The sequence below is a fragment of the Ceratosolen solmsi genome, unplaced genomic scaffold, assembly GCF_000503995.2.
Source record: "Ceratosolen solmsi marchali unplaced genomic scaffold, CerSol_1.0 scaffold14, whole genome shotgun sequence".
Taxonomy (NCBI): Eukaryota; Metazoa; Arthropoda; class Insecta; order Hymenoptera; family Agaonidae; genus Ceratosolen; species Ceratosolen solmsi.
Window position 1 is genome coordinate 2,259,455 of NW_011948420.1, and position 15,923 is coordinate 2,275,377.

General features: G+C 24.4%; 1 protein-coding gene across 1 annotated transcript; it reads right to left on the minus strand.

Annotated features, from left to right (window-relative positions):
* Window positions 1-713: 713 nt before the first annotated feature.
* LOC105361141 (glutamic acid-rich protein-like) lies at window positions 714-12,773 on the minus strand. The gene is made up of 9 exons (XM_011498247.1): window positions 12,517-12,773; window positions 11,337-11,425; window positions 10,335-10,624; window positions 6,372-6,422; window positions 5,641-5,781; window positions 4,861-4,939; window positions 2,992-3,204; window positions 2,404-2,668; window positions 714-1,220 (listed from the first exon to the last, which is right to left on the minus strand). Exons 1-9 carry the CDS (start codon window positions 12,718-12,720, stop codon window positions 714-716), a joined length of 1,839 nt encoding a protein of 612 aa, XP_011496549.1. The 5' UTR covers window positions 12,721-12,773.
* Between the last annotated feature and the right edge of the window lie 3,150 nt (window positions 12,774-15,923).

Consider the following 15,923-nt stretch of genomic DNA (forward strand, 5'->3'; position numbering starts at 1 on the left):
TATTTTTTATTTATAAATTAGTAATAAATTATTTTATATTATACAGTTTATTAAGTATTAATTAAAATTCGTAAAAAAAGAATTTAAAAATCAATATTTTAAAACAAAAATAAGTAAAGTCGTTAACAGTTTACATATATATAAGATAATTAGACATGTAATAAAATTATTATAAGTTAAATATATTTAAATAAATAATACATTTTATATTAAATAGTTAGGCAAATAAACATTCGAAATACCATTATCAATATTCATTTTATCAAATTTTTAAAAAGATTTTTTTTAGGCCTGGTCACTGGTCTACTTATAAAATATATTTATAAAAAATGACTTATGACAAATATCATAAAAAATGTTTTGTATAGTGAAATGTAGTGTAGCGATATTAAACGCACAATAAGTAACTGATAATCATAAATTGAAATTATAATTGACTTATATAAATTTTGTTTATATAATTGATACATTTATTTTAATTAATAAATTGAATTTAATTAAATAGTAAAAAAGAAAGAATATAATTGACTTTTATATTAATTAATCAATTAATTCAATAGTGAAAAAGAGAAAATATAATTGACATTTATATAATTGACTTTTATATATAGCTGGTATATTGAAAGTTTTTTATAAATATAATTGATTCATTAAAAGTTTTATATAAATATAACTGATTCATTGAAAGCTTTACATAGACAATAATGATTAATTTATTTTTTATCTTCATTCTCCATTTCATCATTACTATCACCATACTCTTCCTCAGTTTCATCTTGTTCATCGGCATTTTTAGTTTCGTCTTCATTCTCTTCCTTAGTTTCGTTTTCTTCATCTTCGTTTTCTTCTTGAAACGATTCATTAATAAATTTTTCTTCAGATTTGATATCTTCTACTTCTTCTGTTACTTGTATTTCTTCTAATTGTGTTTCATTGACTTCTACGCTTTTAATCTCCGATTCTTCAAACATTTGATGCTGCTCAACATTATTATAAGTTTCTTCAACTTTTGACCCTTCAGATTTCTCACATGCTTCTTCTTCATGTTCACTTTCATATTGCGACCAGTCAAATCCTTGTTCTCCATGATCATAACCTGTCTCTTTAATTTTGGGTGTTTCTGTAATAAGTTCATCTATTTCAGATAAACCTAAAGCTGCTTCTCCATAATTGAAAGGATTTTCTATTTCATTATTTTCCTCGTGTTCGTCTTCTTCAATCTTCAGTTACAACAATCAAAAAAATTAATTTTTTTTTAATAATACGTTTTTTCTTATAAAACATTTTAAATCAATTTTTATTACGTTCATAATGCACAAAACTTGAAAAAAAATTCTATAATTTTTATAACATTTTAATACAATTAACTAGTAAGTACTTTTAGTGTTTATTAATGTCAATGTGCTGACAGTTTTAAATCACTTAAGAACTACATAATTTGCAGGCATGTTTATGATTTAATTATAATTTGAAGAAATATATAACATAAATATTTGATATTCTTTGCAATTAAAAAATCGTTTCACAATGCGAAATTTGGAAAAGGTAGGTAGTTTCAATATATAATAAATTGAAACAAAAAATAAAATCTAATCAAACAATGTCCGGTACTTTATAAAAATGCGAATATTCTGAATTTCTGTATTGCTTGTAGGACAATTTTGATTTTAGAAATTTGGGACATTGTAATCTACATTTTTTTTTAATTTTAAAATGAAAAAATAAAAAAATATTTCTGAAGATAGTAATGAAGATTGTTTTATATTGTATTATAGTCTATATTATTTATACCTATGACTGAATTCTTATAAATACAATATAAAAAATTTATTTTTAATCTTAAAATAATTTAAATTTTAATCATCTAAATAGTATCAACTAGTCAATAAATCATATTAAATCTTTTCTGTTATTTAGAAAACGGATAAAATATATAAATCGAATAGTAGATTATGAACTTCATTCTATATATTCCTCACATATTTATTTAAATCATATGATTTTATTAAAATTGTATGTTTTTATACACTGTTATTAAATAAAAATTTGAAATTAAACAATCAATTAAATAACAATATCCCAAAATAATTGCAATAAAATATAAGATCTAAGAATAGAAAATTTAATATAGATCAAATTCAATAAAAAATTTAATACAAAGCTCAAAATAAAGATAAAAAAAAACTAATTATGTGTGTTGTATAATACTAATGTACCATTTTAATATTGCGGGTTTTTTATTTGAATAGAATTCCTTATAGTGTGAATTGTGAAAATGAATTATCTGATTAATTTATTAACTACAATAAATTTACGAAAATTGTAATTAACGTTTAAATATTGTTACAATTAAGATTATTACTATTATTATACTTAAAAAATAAATAAACTGAGGTATACTACCTCGGTATCTTCATCGTGATCAACTTCGTAGGGTTTCGCTTCCTTATCTTGATACGTAGAGTTAATATGACCGGAGTATTCATCAGTGCTGTGCTCGAGGACGACAATTCCACTATCTATGCCAGTAGTATCAACTGAGAAGGCTAGGTTGGCTAATTTGTCTTCTTCTTCAGTTTGCCTTCTCTCTAATTCTTCTTTCTCTTTTTCGCGGAAAGCTCGATCTTCTTCGTCAGCAATCGCTTGTGCAACAGCTTCATTGTATAATCTAAATATTATCATTAATACGTAATTAGTGTTAGTAATAACTCATATACTAAAAAATTTCATTATTAATAAATATTATGTTTATTATTTTACCTTACGTTTTCATTTTATAAAATATGTATATAGAACAGATTATATTATATATTCAAAAATAAATGATACGATAAAAATAATTACATGATATATATTCTGGTCAAAATGTGTGTATTAAAATAAAAATTCAAAATACATATTTTGTTCAAATTAACCTCACCAACAGAAGTATAAATAATTTAAATATAATTTTAAAATCTTTTAGTATTTGAAATAACGTAATTATTTTACTTTTCATCTTCGATAAGTCTTATTGCTTCGAGTCTGGCAGCTTCAGCTCTGGCTATTATTGTTTGTCTTTCAGCTTCCAATCTTTCTTGTTCTTTAATTTCTGCTATACGAATATCTTCTTCAATTTTCAATTTTGCTAGTCTAGCAATTTCTTTTTCCTCTGCAATTCTTCTTCGTTCAGCGGCTTCCCATGCTCTTCTATCTTCCTCCATTCTGCAAGAATAACCATCAATTAAATTAAGCGTTATAGTCTTTGTCTCTTTTTATTTATTAAAAGTTTCTAACATAAATCAATTTAATTTTATACATATGATTTATAAATATGTTATTTTTTTCTACCAAAATATTTATACAACTCTGCGTCTGCTAAAAACTGAAAATTTTATTTTCTTTTATTGATATTAATATATGCATGAAAAATTATTATTTATGCATTTTATCATTTATGTAATTTAAAGTTAAAAATATAGTTATAATTTTTAAAATTATTTAAGGTTATTAAAATATTTAAAGTTATTTATATCTTTTCATTTAGATACAAATTTATATTTTATTTTAAACTAATTCAAGACTTATATAAAAATGTTTGAAAAATTTGTTATCAGAAAAAGCTTTCAACAATTCCTTTAAGATTTATAGATAAACTGAATAAATATTTTAAGAAATTTCATTTCTATAATTCTTGCATTTTATATATTTCTAATTAATTAATAAATGGTTACATTTTATCATAATTGCGTTTATGTATGTAACTATAAGAGGAAGTTCAATATTATTTTTGTTTATTATAAATGAAAGTAGAGTTTTATGTTGTGTACACTTTTACGTGCTGTATAATTTAATTATTAAGATAAACCTTAATGTTATTAAAGAATTTTAGACAATTAAGTACATAAATTTGGAAAATCAGAATACATTATTTAAATTATGTGAATCCTGAATCCATTTATGAAGAAATTGATTAAAAGTGATAAGCGGAAGTTTCCATTTTAATTTTACTATTGAATAATATTTTACCTGCACATATTAAATTTCTTTCTTCGTAAATTTTCGATAAGGGCCAGCGTGCGAGTTAAAGCGTTGTGAGTAGGGACTGCGTAAGCACACACCGGAGTGGGAGGGGAAGAGAAAGAAAACCAGCTTTAGTGAAAGGGTTAAAAATAATTGAATGATTTAATTGTATATAATTAATGAATTTTTGCGTATTATTTATTTTACATTACATTATATACAGTCATGAAAATATTATAATTAGTATATTTTGAGTATTATTTATGAAAGTGAATTTATAATGAGAAAAAATAAATAAAATGAGAATAGCCATTGAAAGTGGAACACTTTATTACGTTGATTTTTTTAATTACTACTGCATGGGAAACTATTATTTGTGCCTTATAGGTCAATTAATTAAATTTATTTTCAAAATTTTAAGAAATTTTTTATTGTATTTTTTGTAAATAACTTTAATTATATATTATTAATAGTTTAATAATTACTTTATGCAATTTATAGTTTTAATAACTTTTATACGTATAGAGAATTTCTAGATTAATGCATAATTATTTATTATAATCTTCAAGAAAATTTCTGAAGATTACATATGTTCAGTGTTATTAATACCAAGAAACATAGTTTTCAAGATTCACAAATTATAATTTTTAATTTTTTTTATAACTTATATTTTATTTTTTGTAATTAACTATCGAATATTTAATAATGAAAAAAAGTATAAAGTAAGTATTAATTAGTATGCGATTATTAAATTTTTCTTATTATTTTAATTATTTGCTTATTATAAAAAATGTAAAAGTTCATGGAGATACTATCATATTAATTGTAATATCAATATTTAGTATGAAAAAAACTTACTTTTTTTCTGCAGCTTTTTTTTCTAGGTATTCTTGAACTTTTCTAATTGTGTCCTCATCTGGCTGCTTTTTCACTATAAATTAAAACGTTAATAAAATAATTATTAAATAAAATTAATTTATTTATGAGAACAATGTAAATAATATATAAATATATGCAACTAATATATACATATATATATATATATATATATATATACAAATAAACAAATAATATATAAATAAATTTTTATCATAAAATTTTTGATAAGTTAATTCATGGGGCAATATATATTTAAGCATGTTTTTGAAAAAAGTATGCTTTCAAGTTTTCTTATAATTACCGTTTATAAGTATTACGTTTTAACATGTTTATCGAGATTTCTTTTTCATAAATTCCTTTTATAAATTTAATTAATTTAATATATTTTTATAGTTTAAAATTATAAAATTTATAAAATAATTATTGATAATCATAATTGTAACTGTTAAAAACAAAACAATAATGAGTTACTTATAATAATGAAATTTCTTTTTAAAACAATTTTTTAAAAACAAGAAAGCATGTAATTTGAATAAAATGATTATTATGAAATAAGGAGTAACGTATATAATTAAGAGAAAAAGATATACAAGACAAACAAGAAGAACTAAAAATGTGAGCTGTCATGAAATATATAGACACAATAAGACCTGCCAATTAAAAAAAAAGTGAACTTCAAAAGTTTAAAGATAAGACGAAGAAGGTATCCACATAAAGAACCGAACAGAGGAAATGGCTAACACAGAGTATTGTACGCACCAACGTCCTTGTTGTACTGAGATTCAAAGTCATCATTCTCATGGTCCTCTTGCGATTTCGTCTTCGTTTGAAGTTTGGGCTTCGATTCTGTTTCTGTTAGCTCGAAATCATCTTGCTCCTTCATCATTTGTTCCGGTATTTCTAGTCACGAACATCACACAAGTGCTAAATAAACACTTTTCCATAATGTGTAACATTTAAAACAACCACATGCGCAAAGATAATTGAATTTTGTTGAGAAAAAGTTTGTTTTTTCCTGAGTTTTAGGAATGAAGATAGATCTGTAGAGGGATAAATGGAAAACACGGGAGTTCCTAACTTACCTTTGTTTTGATAGATCTTATTGGCCCGTTTGACGGAGAAGGAACTAAAACTTTTTTAGAAACGTGTTGGGTGTACTTACGCTACAGAAAGATGCAACTCAGCTGAATTCGTTAATTTGCAATTTGTTAAAAAATGAACGACTAATGTAAACTTGTATGTATGTTTTTTATACATTTTAATTCATTTTACTCGTTGTATAATTATTTAAATTGTATTTCTTTATACTTATTTGTATTCATTCTCTATAAATATCAGTTTTCTTTAAAAATGACTAGTTTTTTTTATTTTCGAAAAAAAAGGATATTAATAATCACTTTTAGTAGAAATTATTAATATCAAAAGTAAAAATAAAAAGAGAAATAACTGAAAGCAAAAAGCATTTTATTTTGTTGTAAAACATTACTAACCATTAATAATAGCTTCTTTATTGCCATCATTATGATGTTCGCTTTGCGGAGCTGTAGGAAAATATCAGTTTTAATTTATAAATCATTATGTTTATTATTTGATTTAGCCGAAAGCGTTAACATGATTTTGCAACAAACCACACCGAACAGTAATACAAAACCATACTTTAATGAATCTACTTTATATAGTATCGAAATTAATTAATTAATATAAAAAAAAATAGAATTACTAAAGCATTTTAATTCATTGAAATCATATGCTCATAATTTTCTCTATTTTATTTAATTTTATCACGAAGGAAGCACCTGGCATAAAGATTATCTTCGTATGTAATTATGAATATTTTATTTTATTATAATAAGAGATAAATATCAATTCAACTTAAAAATAATACAGACAAAGAAATTATTTCTGATCATGAATAATCAAATTTTTATTTTTAGACATAGGTGCAATCTTCACGAAAAATTAAAATCATTGGAAGAATTATCATGAAGTACATGGAACGATTGAATGACATGATAACTAATTATTTCGATGGTGGTCAAGTTAAAGGTTCCAGCATTTCACGATATATATATTCATATTAATTATATTACAATGTATACGGGAATAATAACATTCAGTTCACGCCTCAAATGTGTGGTTAGGGGGACCGAGGATGGTTTTACAATGACCTACAATAAATATGTACATCATGCACTAAAGCATATTTCAGGACAAAGATTTTTAAAAGGATTAAAAAAAACTCAATAAATTCAAAAACATTAAAAGTGAAACTTTGAGAAGTAAATTTGAGAGATAGAAGTAGAGAGAGAGAGAGAGAGAGAGAGAGAGAGAGAGACAGAGACAGAGTGATCTAGAGAGTCAAAAAGTGAATAAATTTATTTGTGTCTATGAAGTCAGTTGAAATATAATGATGAACAATTATATCCTTTTCAACTATTTACATATGTACTATTTTCATGAAAAGTAGTAATAAAACGTATGTAAGTCTTCTTATTGTTAGGTTGAATGCAATTGTCTTCGAGAGACACTATAGTACAAAAAAATGAGTGCTAGATCATGTAAAGACATTTTACGGATGGTAATATTAAGGGGAGAGAGTTTTTCAAAAGATTATTGCATAATTTTTTTATAATATAGTCCAATTAAGTTTTGTAATGAATTTTAATTTTATCAAGTTAAGTATATTATAATAATATTTAATATAATTTACTATCGTGGAATTTAATATTGTTGAACAAACTTTTATTGTCATAATAAAAGTAAAATAAAAATAATAGATTTTTTATTAACATGTATGAAAAATATGAAACTTATTTAAATTCATATAAATGCATAGTTACATTATAAATTATAATTATTATTTATTAAAAATAATTAAATTGTTTCTGAATTATATTTTGATTTGTATGTTTAATTTATTTAAAAAATTATAAATATTATATCGTTACGTATTATATATGAATATTATTATGTATGAATATAGACAGATGTAAAAAAATTTTTAATTTTTTAAAAACAAACAGTTTACAAAATGATAATTTTGTTTGTATACAATAAGAGAGAATAGTTTAATTTAAAATACTGACAATTAAAGTATAGAAATGCATTGAATTTAATATTTATATTTATGTTTTTCATTCAATTTCAATGGATATGTAATATATTTTGAAGGTAAATAGGTAATATATTTAACATATTCAAGATTTCGTATGAAGATTTTTAGGAATAGGTATGCAATAAACTTTCATTTTATGAATTTGAAGGTGAAATTTGAAAATATTATTTTTTTTCGTACACTAGAGGCGCAAACAATTATTAGAAATTAAAGCTTCACGTATTGAATAATCTTACCTCGATTTTGTTTTATTTAGGAAATATATATGGATTTTGTTATGACTTTACAGGGATTTTAAATGGATAAATAATAACTAATATTTAAATTTTTATTAATTTAATTAAGCTTATTTTGTATACTTCTTCTTTTAAAGTATTTGTTTAAAATAATATACAATGTTAACTGTCATTCAATTAACAAGATGCTTAATATTAAATTGCTTCATTTACGAATAAAAAATTTGGAAAATAATTTCCTATATTCAATACAAGTATTTTCTAGTAAAGATGTGCAGTAAAAATATTTTATGTATTAAAATATAATCATCATTTTTGCCAGTTAAAATAAATTAACAATTACAAATCTTTATTAATATTTACCAATAATATTTATGAAAATCGTAACTATGATTTCAAAATATTTGTTTGAAAACAAATTATTGTTATGTTTATAAACAATATAAGCGGTGCAATATTATATTAAGAAATAGACCTAGTAAATAATTTATTGTTCAAATAAATTTCATCAAAATTCCATTATATAAATGTTAAGAATTATTATTAAAAGCAAAAAAAAACTAAATAAGATTTTCTTCCACGCATGATATTCATATCAGTACGAATAGATACCTGATTGCCATTATAGCGTTGTTCGAATGTAACTTCTTTGTTACCTATTGTTTTTTGTATTGTTATTTATTCTATTTATTTATCTATTACTATTTATAGATTTTTATTTACGTTATGGTCGTATCAACGAATGGTATCAAATGTGTGCGTATTTCCAATTTTTAATAATTATTTAAATTAGCAACTTGTATATTATAAACTATTTAATAAATATTAATGTTGGTGGGAAACGCTGGTATAGAAGAATAAGAGAAGCGATATTACGATGTAACTGTTAAGGGGTTTTACGGTAGTATACGAGAGTGGGGGTGATGTTGATGGCTAGATTTTTGTTAGTCTTCCTCCTGCGTTTCCACTCCTTCGTTATATTTGGCATTATTTGCCGCTTTAGCAATAGTGGGTTCCTTGTTCAGCTCGGGGACGCGATCTCTCCAACCAGTTGTCGGCTTTGCAAGGGTCTTGTCGCCTGAAACGTTGAGAAAACCGCTGTGCTCGTAGCTGCACTGTATGATCGCGACTGTTTTTAGTCTTATGTACTTGGAATAACGCGACTTGATTCTTCTTTACGTGATACCATTTTAATATTATTATTTTCTCTATTTCATTGAATTGAAAATACAGCGTCCGCCAGTCTCTTTATTTTTAGTTTTTTCAATTTTTTTTAACCTTGTTACGAACTTCTTTATATATTTACGAGTTAATTATTTCGTGTACTCTTTTCTTCCTTTAGACTAATGAAATTTGAGTAATTAAGGATAAGTTTTAGATAGACAGTGAAAATGTAACATAACAGACATATAGAGATAGAGAAAGAAAGATAGATAAAGGTCAGACAATAGTAATAAATAATTCACGTTGCACATACATAAAATAAAATAATAAAATAAGAGTAAAAGTTTCATAGAGACGTATGAGTTATTTGTAAAGGTTTCTATAACAGTAAAAGTAAACAATGTATACAGAACGAAACAAAAAAATGCATCACACAACGACGTCTTGAGGCCGCTTTTTCTTTCTATATATATGTGTATATCAAAATACCTATTTATATAAGAGCTAATTAAAAAACAGAGGCATAGTTATATTTCGTTAGGTTATTAAATGCATTATAAATTTTTTTTAACAATTAATAATATTTTCAATATAATGTAAAGTTAATGTTTATAATTTATCATTATGGTTTCTTTACATAGTCCAAATATCATTGAATGATTGTAAATTAAGAGTAGCTCCCATACGAGAATAACGACATAGTGCTGTGCCTCATAATAATATAGAATATTACCAAATTAAACAAATAAAAGTTAATAAAATCCATTAAATGATCATCAAGAATCACCAATAAATACAAATAACTATAGAAAAAAAGTTGAAATAAAAATAGGAGAAAGTAAAGAAAGTGACCTATTAAAAAATTCTTTCGATTGCGTTGCTCGGATAGACGGAAGCATCATCCCTTTGAGCGACAGCGCGTATTGCGTTCTACTTACAGGCATCTTCAGCGGCCTTGCGATTCTTTAGATAGTAGCTCATCAGGTTAACATCGCTTCTGACATCACCAGGCACGAGGTCGCCAACGGTGTAGTATGGTCGGCGGCGTGGTTGAGGTCTGCCGCCCGCGTACTTTATGCATGCGAGATTGCCCGTCCCGATGTTCCTGATCACTGGGGTCTCGTACCAGGGTAGACTGTCGATGTCCTTGGATATGTTTTTCGCATTGATTATGCGACGTACGTAGTCGTCACTGCGTAGACGTTCCGGTGATAGTTCGTTGTAGTGGCTGTGGTCGACGATCAGATTTTAAGTTGTTTACTCCAAATGAGTGCTTTCCATTGAGTTTTTGCCTCGATCGTTGCCTCGATTAGTCGATATTATTCGCATGAGACTCGGTCGATCGATTTTCTTAGATGGCAGTATCTCGGAATAAAGTGGCCCGTCTTAAAACATTCATCGATATAAAGTGCCTTGAATAGTGCTGCTTCTATTTGTTTCATACTTTATTGTTGGAAATCACTTTTGCACAGTAGAAAACGATATTTTTTTTGTTATTTTAAACCGAAATTATTTGTTCCCATAAAATTACTTTAGTTTCCCATTTAATGTGTATACATATTTTCTGCAATTGATTATTCGATTCCCAAAAATAGAATTCTTTGGAGAAAATAGAAATGCTTTCTAAAAAAATTATAATACCGGTGCCGGAAAAAATCTTAAATTTACAAATCTATAAATTAAAATCTTTATTTGATAAAAAATAATATGCAACCATTTCAATATTTTCAATAAAATAAATTACTACAATAAAAATGAATTTCATATATAACTTCATCGACCGATATCTAATGCTGTAATTATTTTATTATATATATTTCACGGATGTTCAAACATCCTACTTTTCGTAAAACTATTTATATTAATTTCTATTGTTAATGTACTAAATAGTTAAATAAAAAAGAAGGAGGTTTTTTTCTTAATTCGGAAGATATTCTTACCTAAGTATAGGTCGTGGAATAAAAACGTGGATTCTGCGAAGTAGGTCATCCGTCTTTGCACGGATTTCCCTCGTTTCATCATCAAAGTCCTGCATTGAAATTTTAACTTTACTAGCTTCTTTTATTATATTTATATGAGAGAATATTTAATAGAACTGTTTCATAATTTTACACAAACAATTATAAAACAAAATAACCTATCCCTACTAAGTCATGTAATTATGTTTCGTTTTAAACATTATTTATTTAAATATTATATTATATATAACAAAAGTTACAATTTCTATTACATATATTGTTATTATTATTATATTGATACATTATTAAGATAAGTATTTTATTTTAATTTTTTGTATATAATTTCGCAAAATATAAGCTCAATAAATTTTGTATTATATCGAAACATCTGATAAAAATTAAAAATTTTTTTTACTGTACATGTGTTTTTTTTAAATATACATAAAATTAATTCAGCTTTAACATACTAAAGTCAAATAGCTAAACTGACATTTTTGCAAAAAATATGATATGGTAGAAGTTCAAATGCATATATAATAAATTATTTATTGTTATATTGTTATTTAATATTTAATAATTAATGCTAAGACATTATGAATTAAAATTACTTATTTTATGACTTAAAAATCGTATAGAGTCAAATTTATTATAAAAATATTAATCATTTATATTTTTGAAAATAAATTTAAAATAAAGTATAATGGAAAAGATTTTTAATTTTTAATTTTTATTTTATATTTGAAAGATTTTATAATAATTTTCATCTGGTTTTCAGAAAAGTTTAGTTTTATAATTTTTTTACATTATCAATCATTTTAAGAATACGATGTTTTTTGCCCTAAAATATACATTTTTTTCTTTTTTTAAATTTTAATTAGTTGTAATTAGTGAAAAAATCTATCTAATTTTATTATTAAATAATAATAATTAATAATTTTAACGTAATATAATTTTTAATCTGTACATCTGTACACAGAATTGTATTGAAACGGCCATGAATTGGGTTGTTAGTAATTCCTTTTGAAGGCACAAAATTCTTATAATAATCATTATATCGATAAGAGTATTAATACAAACATTTAAAGCGATTTTTTTATTCAATAGCACGATTATCTTAGTTTCGCAAAACTAAATTGATTTGGTGAAAAAATATTAGACTTACAATATAGTCCTTGGAGTTAAGATAATTCTCCGTGTAGGATTTGAAGGAGGGCCTGGTAAGGTAGCGTATCCTGTTGAGCTCTGCTGCTATAATGCTGGGCCTGACGCGTGAGTGTATCTTTATGGGTAGGTATGTGCCAGAGTGGTAAATACGCACTGGTGTGTGAACTACAGTTACAAGCTTCTTGTGTGCCACATATGGCATGTGAGGTAATGTCCTCACCTACATGTACAAATTACGAAACTTGCCAATGTTTTTATCTTTTTATTGTGTTCGCGCAAGATATTTGTTTTGTTTTAATACCCTTTATTTTATATTGTGTTCTTTATAGTCTGTTTTTTGATATATAAATATAAATATGAATAAAATTATATATATATATATATATATATATATGCAAATTATACAGATAGCTGTTGTACGATTTATTTTGTCTTAAAAGCAAGGCATAATTGTGTGCGACAATTGTGAAGCGTAACACTGTGTGCGTGCTTTTATGTTAAATATATTTATGATTTATGTTAGATTTTCTGTTTTATAAAAAATATTAAAAAACAAATTGTTGAATTACTTTATCTATTATTAAAATTATTCTTCTTTTATAAATAAAATAATAAATATTAAAATAATTTTGATTTTAAATACGTTAATGAGAAACTTGATGCAATTAATTTTTTTTCATCTATACGAGATTAATCATTCATCGTTAAGGATGGCTGAGGTGCACGAAAGAAAATTAAGGAGTAATTTCATTGGTTAACATTGATTAAAAGACTTTTTGTCCGTAAAAATAGAATGAGTTATTGTGCCAAGGATTTAGATATAGTAACAGACGATTGAAAGGCCAATTATTATTATTGTCAAGGTTATATTATATTCTTCAATTTAGAATTCAAGATTTTGAAAATAAAATTTATGTCATCTATATTATTATAATTTAAATGCTAATGAATTTATTCTGAATAAAGTGATTAATAGTTATTTTTGTATCTATAAAATATGAAATTAAAATTTTATACATTTTAATATAATTTTTATTTAAAAAATCAAAAAATATTTTTGTTTGTATTTTTATTATTTTTATTATTATATCACCTATAATTCTTGTAGTAACTCTAAAAGCATAACATAATACGATTATATTAGGTAAATGATAAAGTTAAAAGCAGCAAGATCAGCAGGATACGCAGCCTCCTTACATTAAAGCTTAAAATAGAAATAAAAGTAATGTAGATAAATATAATAAAATTAATTTATCTTATATTATCTTTTACTTAGTAAATTAGTAAAGATAAGAAAAATAAATGATAAACAGTTGAGTAACTAAGTGAAATAAATTTGTTCCTCCTATATATAGTTAAAAATTTTTTAAGCACACTTAGAATAATATTATTTTGTTTATTTAAATAAATTATATTATATGATTGATGATAAATTTTATTAAAATATTATTTAATAAGTTTCTAATTACAAATATTTGTATTGTTAAATATTTAAAGTCATTTCACTGTACTTATAACTGTTCGATTATTGTCGTAGTACTCACGAAGGTGTTGTAAATATAGGGGTTGTAAAAGTAGAATGGGCCATGTAGTAGCGGCTTTAATAGTTGGTAAAAGCCAACGTAGTAATAGTATTTGAAGTAGATTTATTATTTTTGTAGTTAGGGCCACGGTCGACGATTCCGAGATGTAGGTGGAAGTAGGTGGATAGGAAGAAAAATTCATAAGAAAAAATTAACACGATAATTATATAAGTCCGATAAATAATTTTCTTATTTATATATATTTATTATTGATTTTGCGAATATTGCAAAAGTCCATCGCATTTTTCAAATGAAATAAGGTTCGTTTGAAAAAAGTGGAAAAATATATTTGCCATCTTGCTTTTTTCGGTAATTTTGGATTCTCTAATAATAAATCGCTGCTGGCCAATTTCCTTGTTAAATGTCTAGCGAGGCGAAATAAGATAACTTTCTATTAGTAGTTTTTTGACCTAATTTTGAAAATATTCTACACATATTGTAGAAATAAAGTTGTTTCAACCGTTTACGTCTGATGTTTCGTTTGAATGTTTTAGCGTGAATATAAGATTAAACTCGTCAAATTTACATTGAAATTACATTTATAATTTTTAAATTTATGTTGGTAGTAGTCATTTCGTATCATATCTCTGATGAACAGTTGACAAAAGAATAATAAATAATTACTTTAGTTTTTCACACACACTCATACGTATATGCCTATGCGTAAATAGACATAAATGTATATATATATAATTAAAATTAAGAACATTTACGATAAATATGCAATAAGAATTATTCTGTAATGGGATTAATGACACAGGACATTAAACACTATAATAAGGAAAACGATATTCTGTAGTAGATGTATAAACGAAAGACAATTTCTATATTACTATTATGTATTTCAACATAAAAGAGCATACATAAAAGCTGTCTGCTATGTGCATATATTTTATCGTGTGTTACAATGTTTAGATATTGCATACAGTCATAAGATTTGTTATATGTAAAGTAAACCTGTTAATCTTTCATACATTATTGCTTTTTGTTTCAATTTACGATTGTATCGTCAACTGACGTTGGATATTTAATCATATAATACATGTCACATACAAAAGATATAAGAATTTATAGTCATCAATTGCGTTTTCTTTTCAGATTTCTTATAATTGGATCGCTTGGTCAAGGCTTGACACGCATATGCATGATATACATATGAATTGCAATTTTATTGGCACGTTTTAGCATAACAATAATAAAGCCTTAGACACACGTTGATATAAGGATTGTTGCTAGAAGAGAATCGAAATAAAAAAATACGAAAGCAAATGTAAGCTTTAACTTTAACGCAGACCTAGTTTATAATTGAAAGTAATGAAAGTAACAAGTTTTTACAGAAGCAGTTGAACTTGCGCGGTCTTGGATTTGCATTGAGGTCAAGATTTTTTAAAAAATGAATGTATATTTTTTATGTCAAATGTAAATATTTAATTTATGTTATAGAAAGATTTTGAATGCTTATTTAGTTAAATTTTAAATAGAAAAACATTTACTGATCCAGGCTTCTTATGATTAATACTTGGTAATTTAAGAAGATTAATATTGGGGTTAAAGAACTTAAATATTTTTAACAATAATAAATTACAATTTTAAATTATAATATAGTATTATGATTTTTATTTTCCATCGATCGATTCATTCAACGTAATTATTGCGTAATTATAAAAAATACTAATAACCATTGTAAAATTTAAGAACACGCACAAGTTCATAATAATAAACGTATTCTTAAATTATTACATTATAAAAGTAAAAAAAAATTTTAATTAAATTGATTTCCATGTTTAAGTAATTACTCTTCAGAATATATGAATAACAAAAT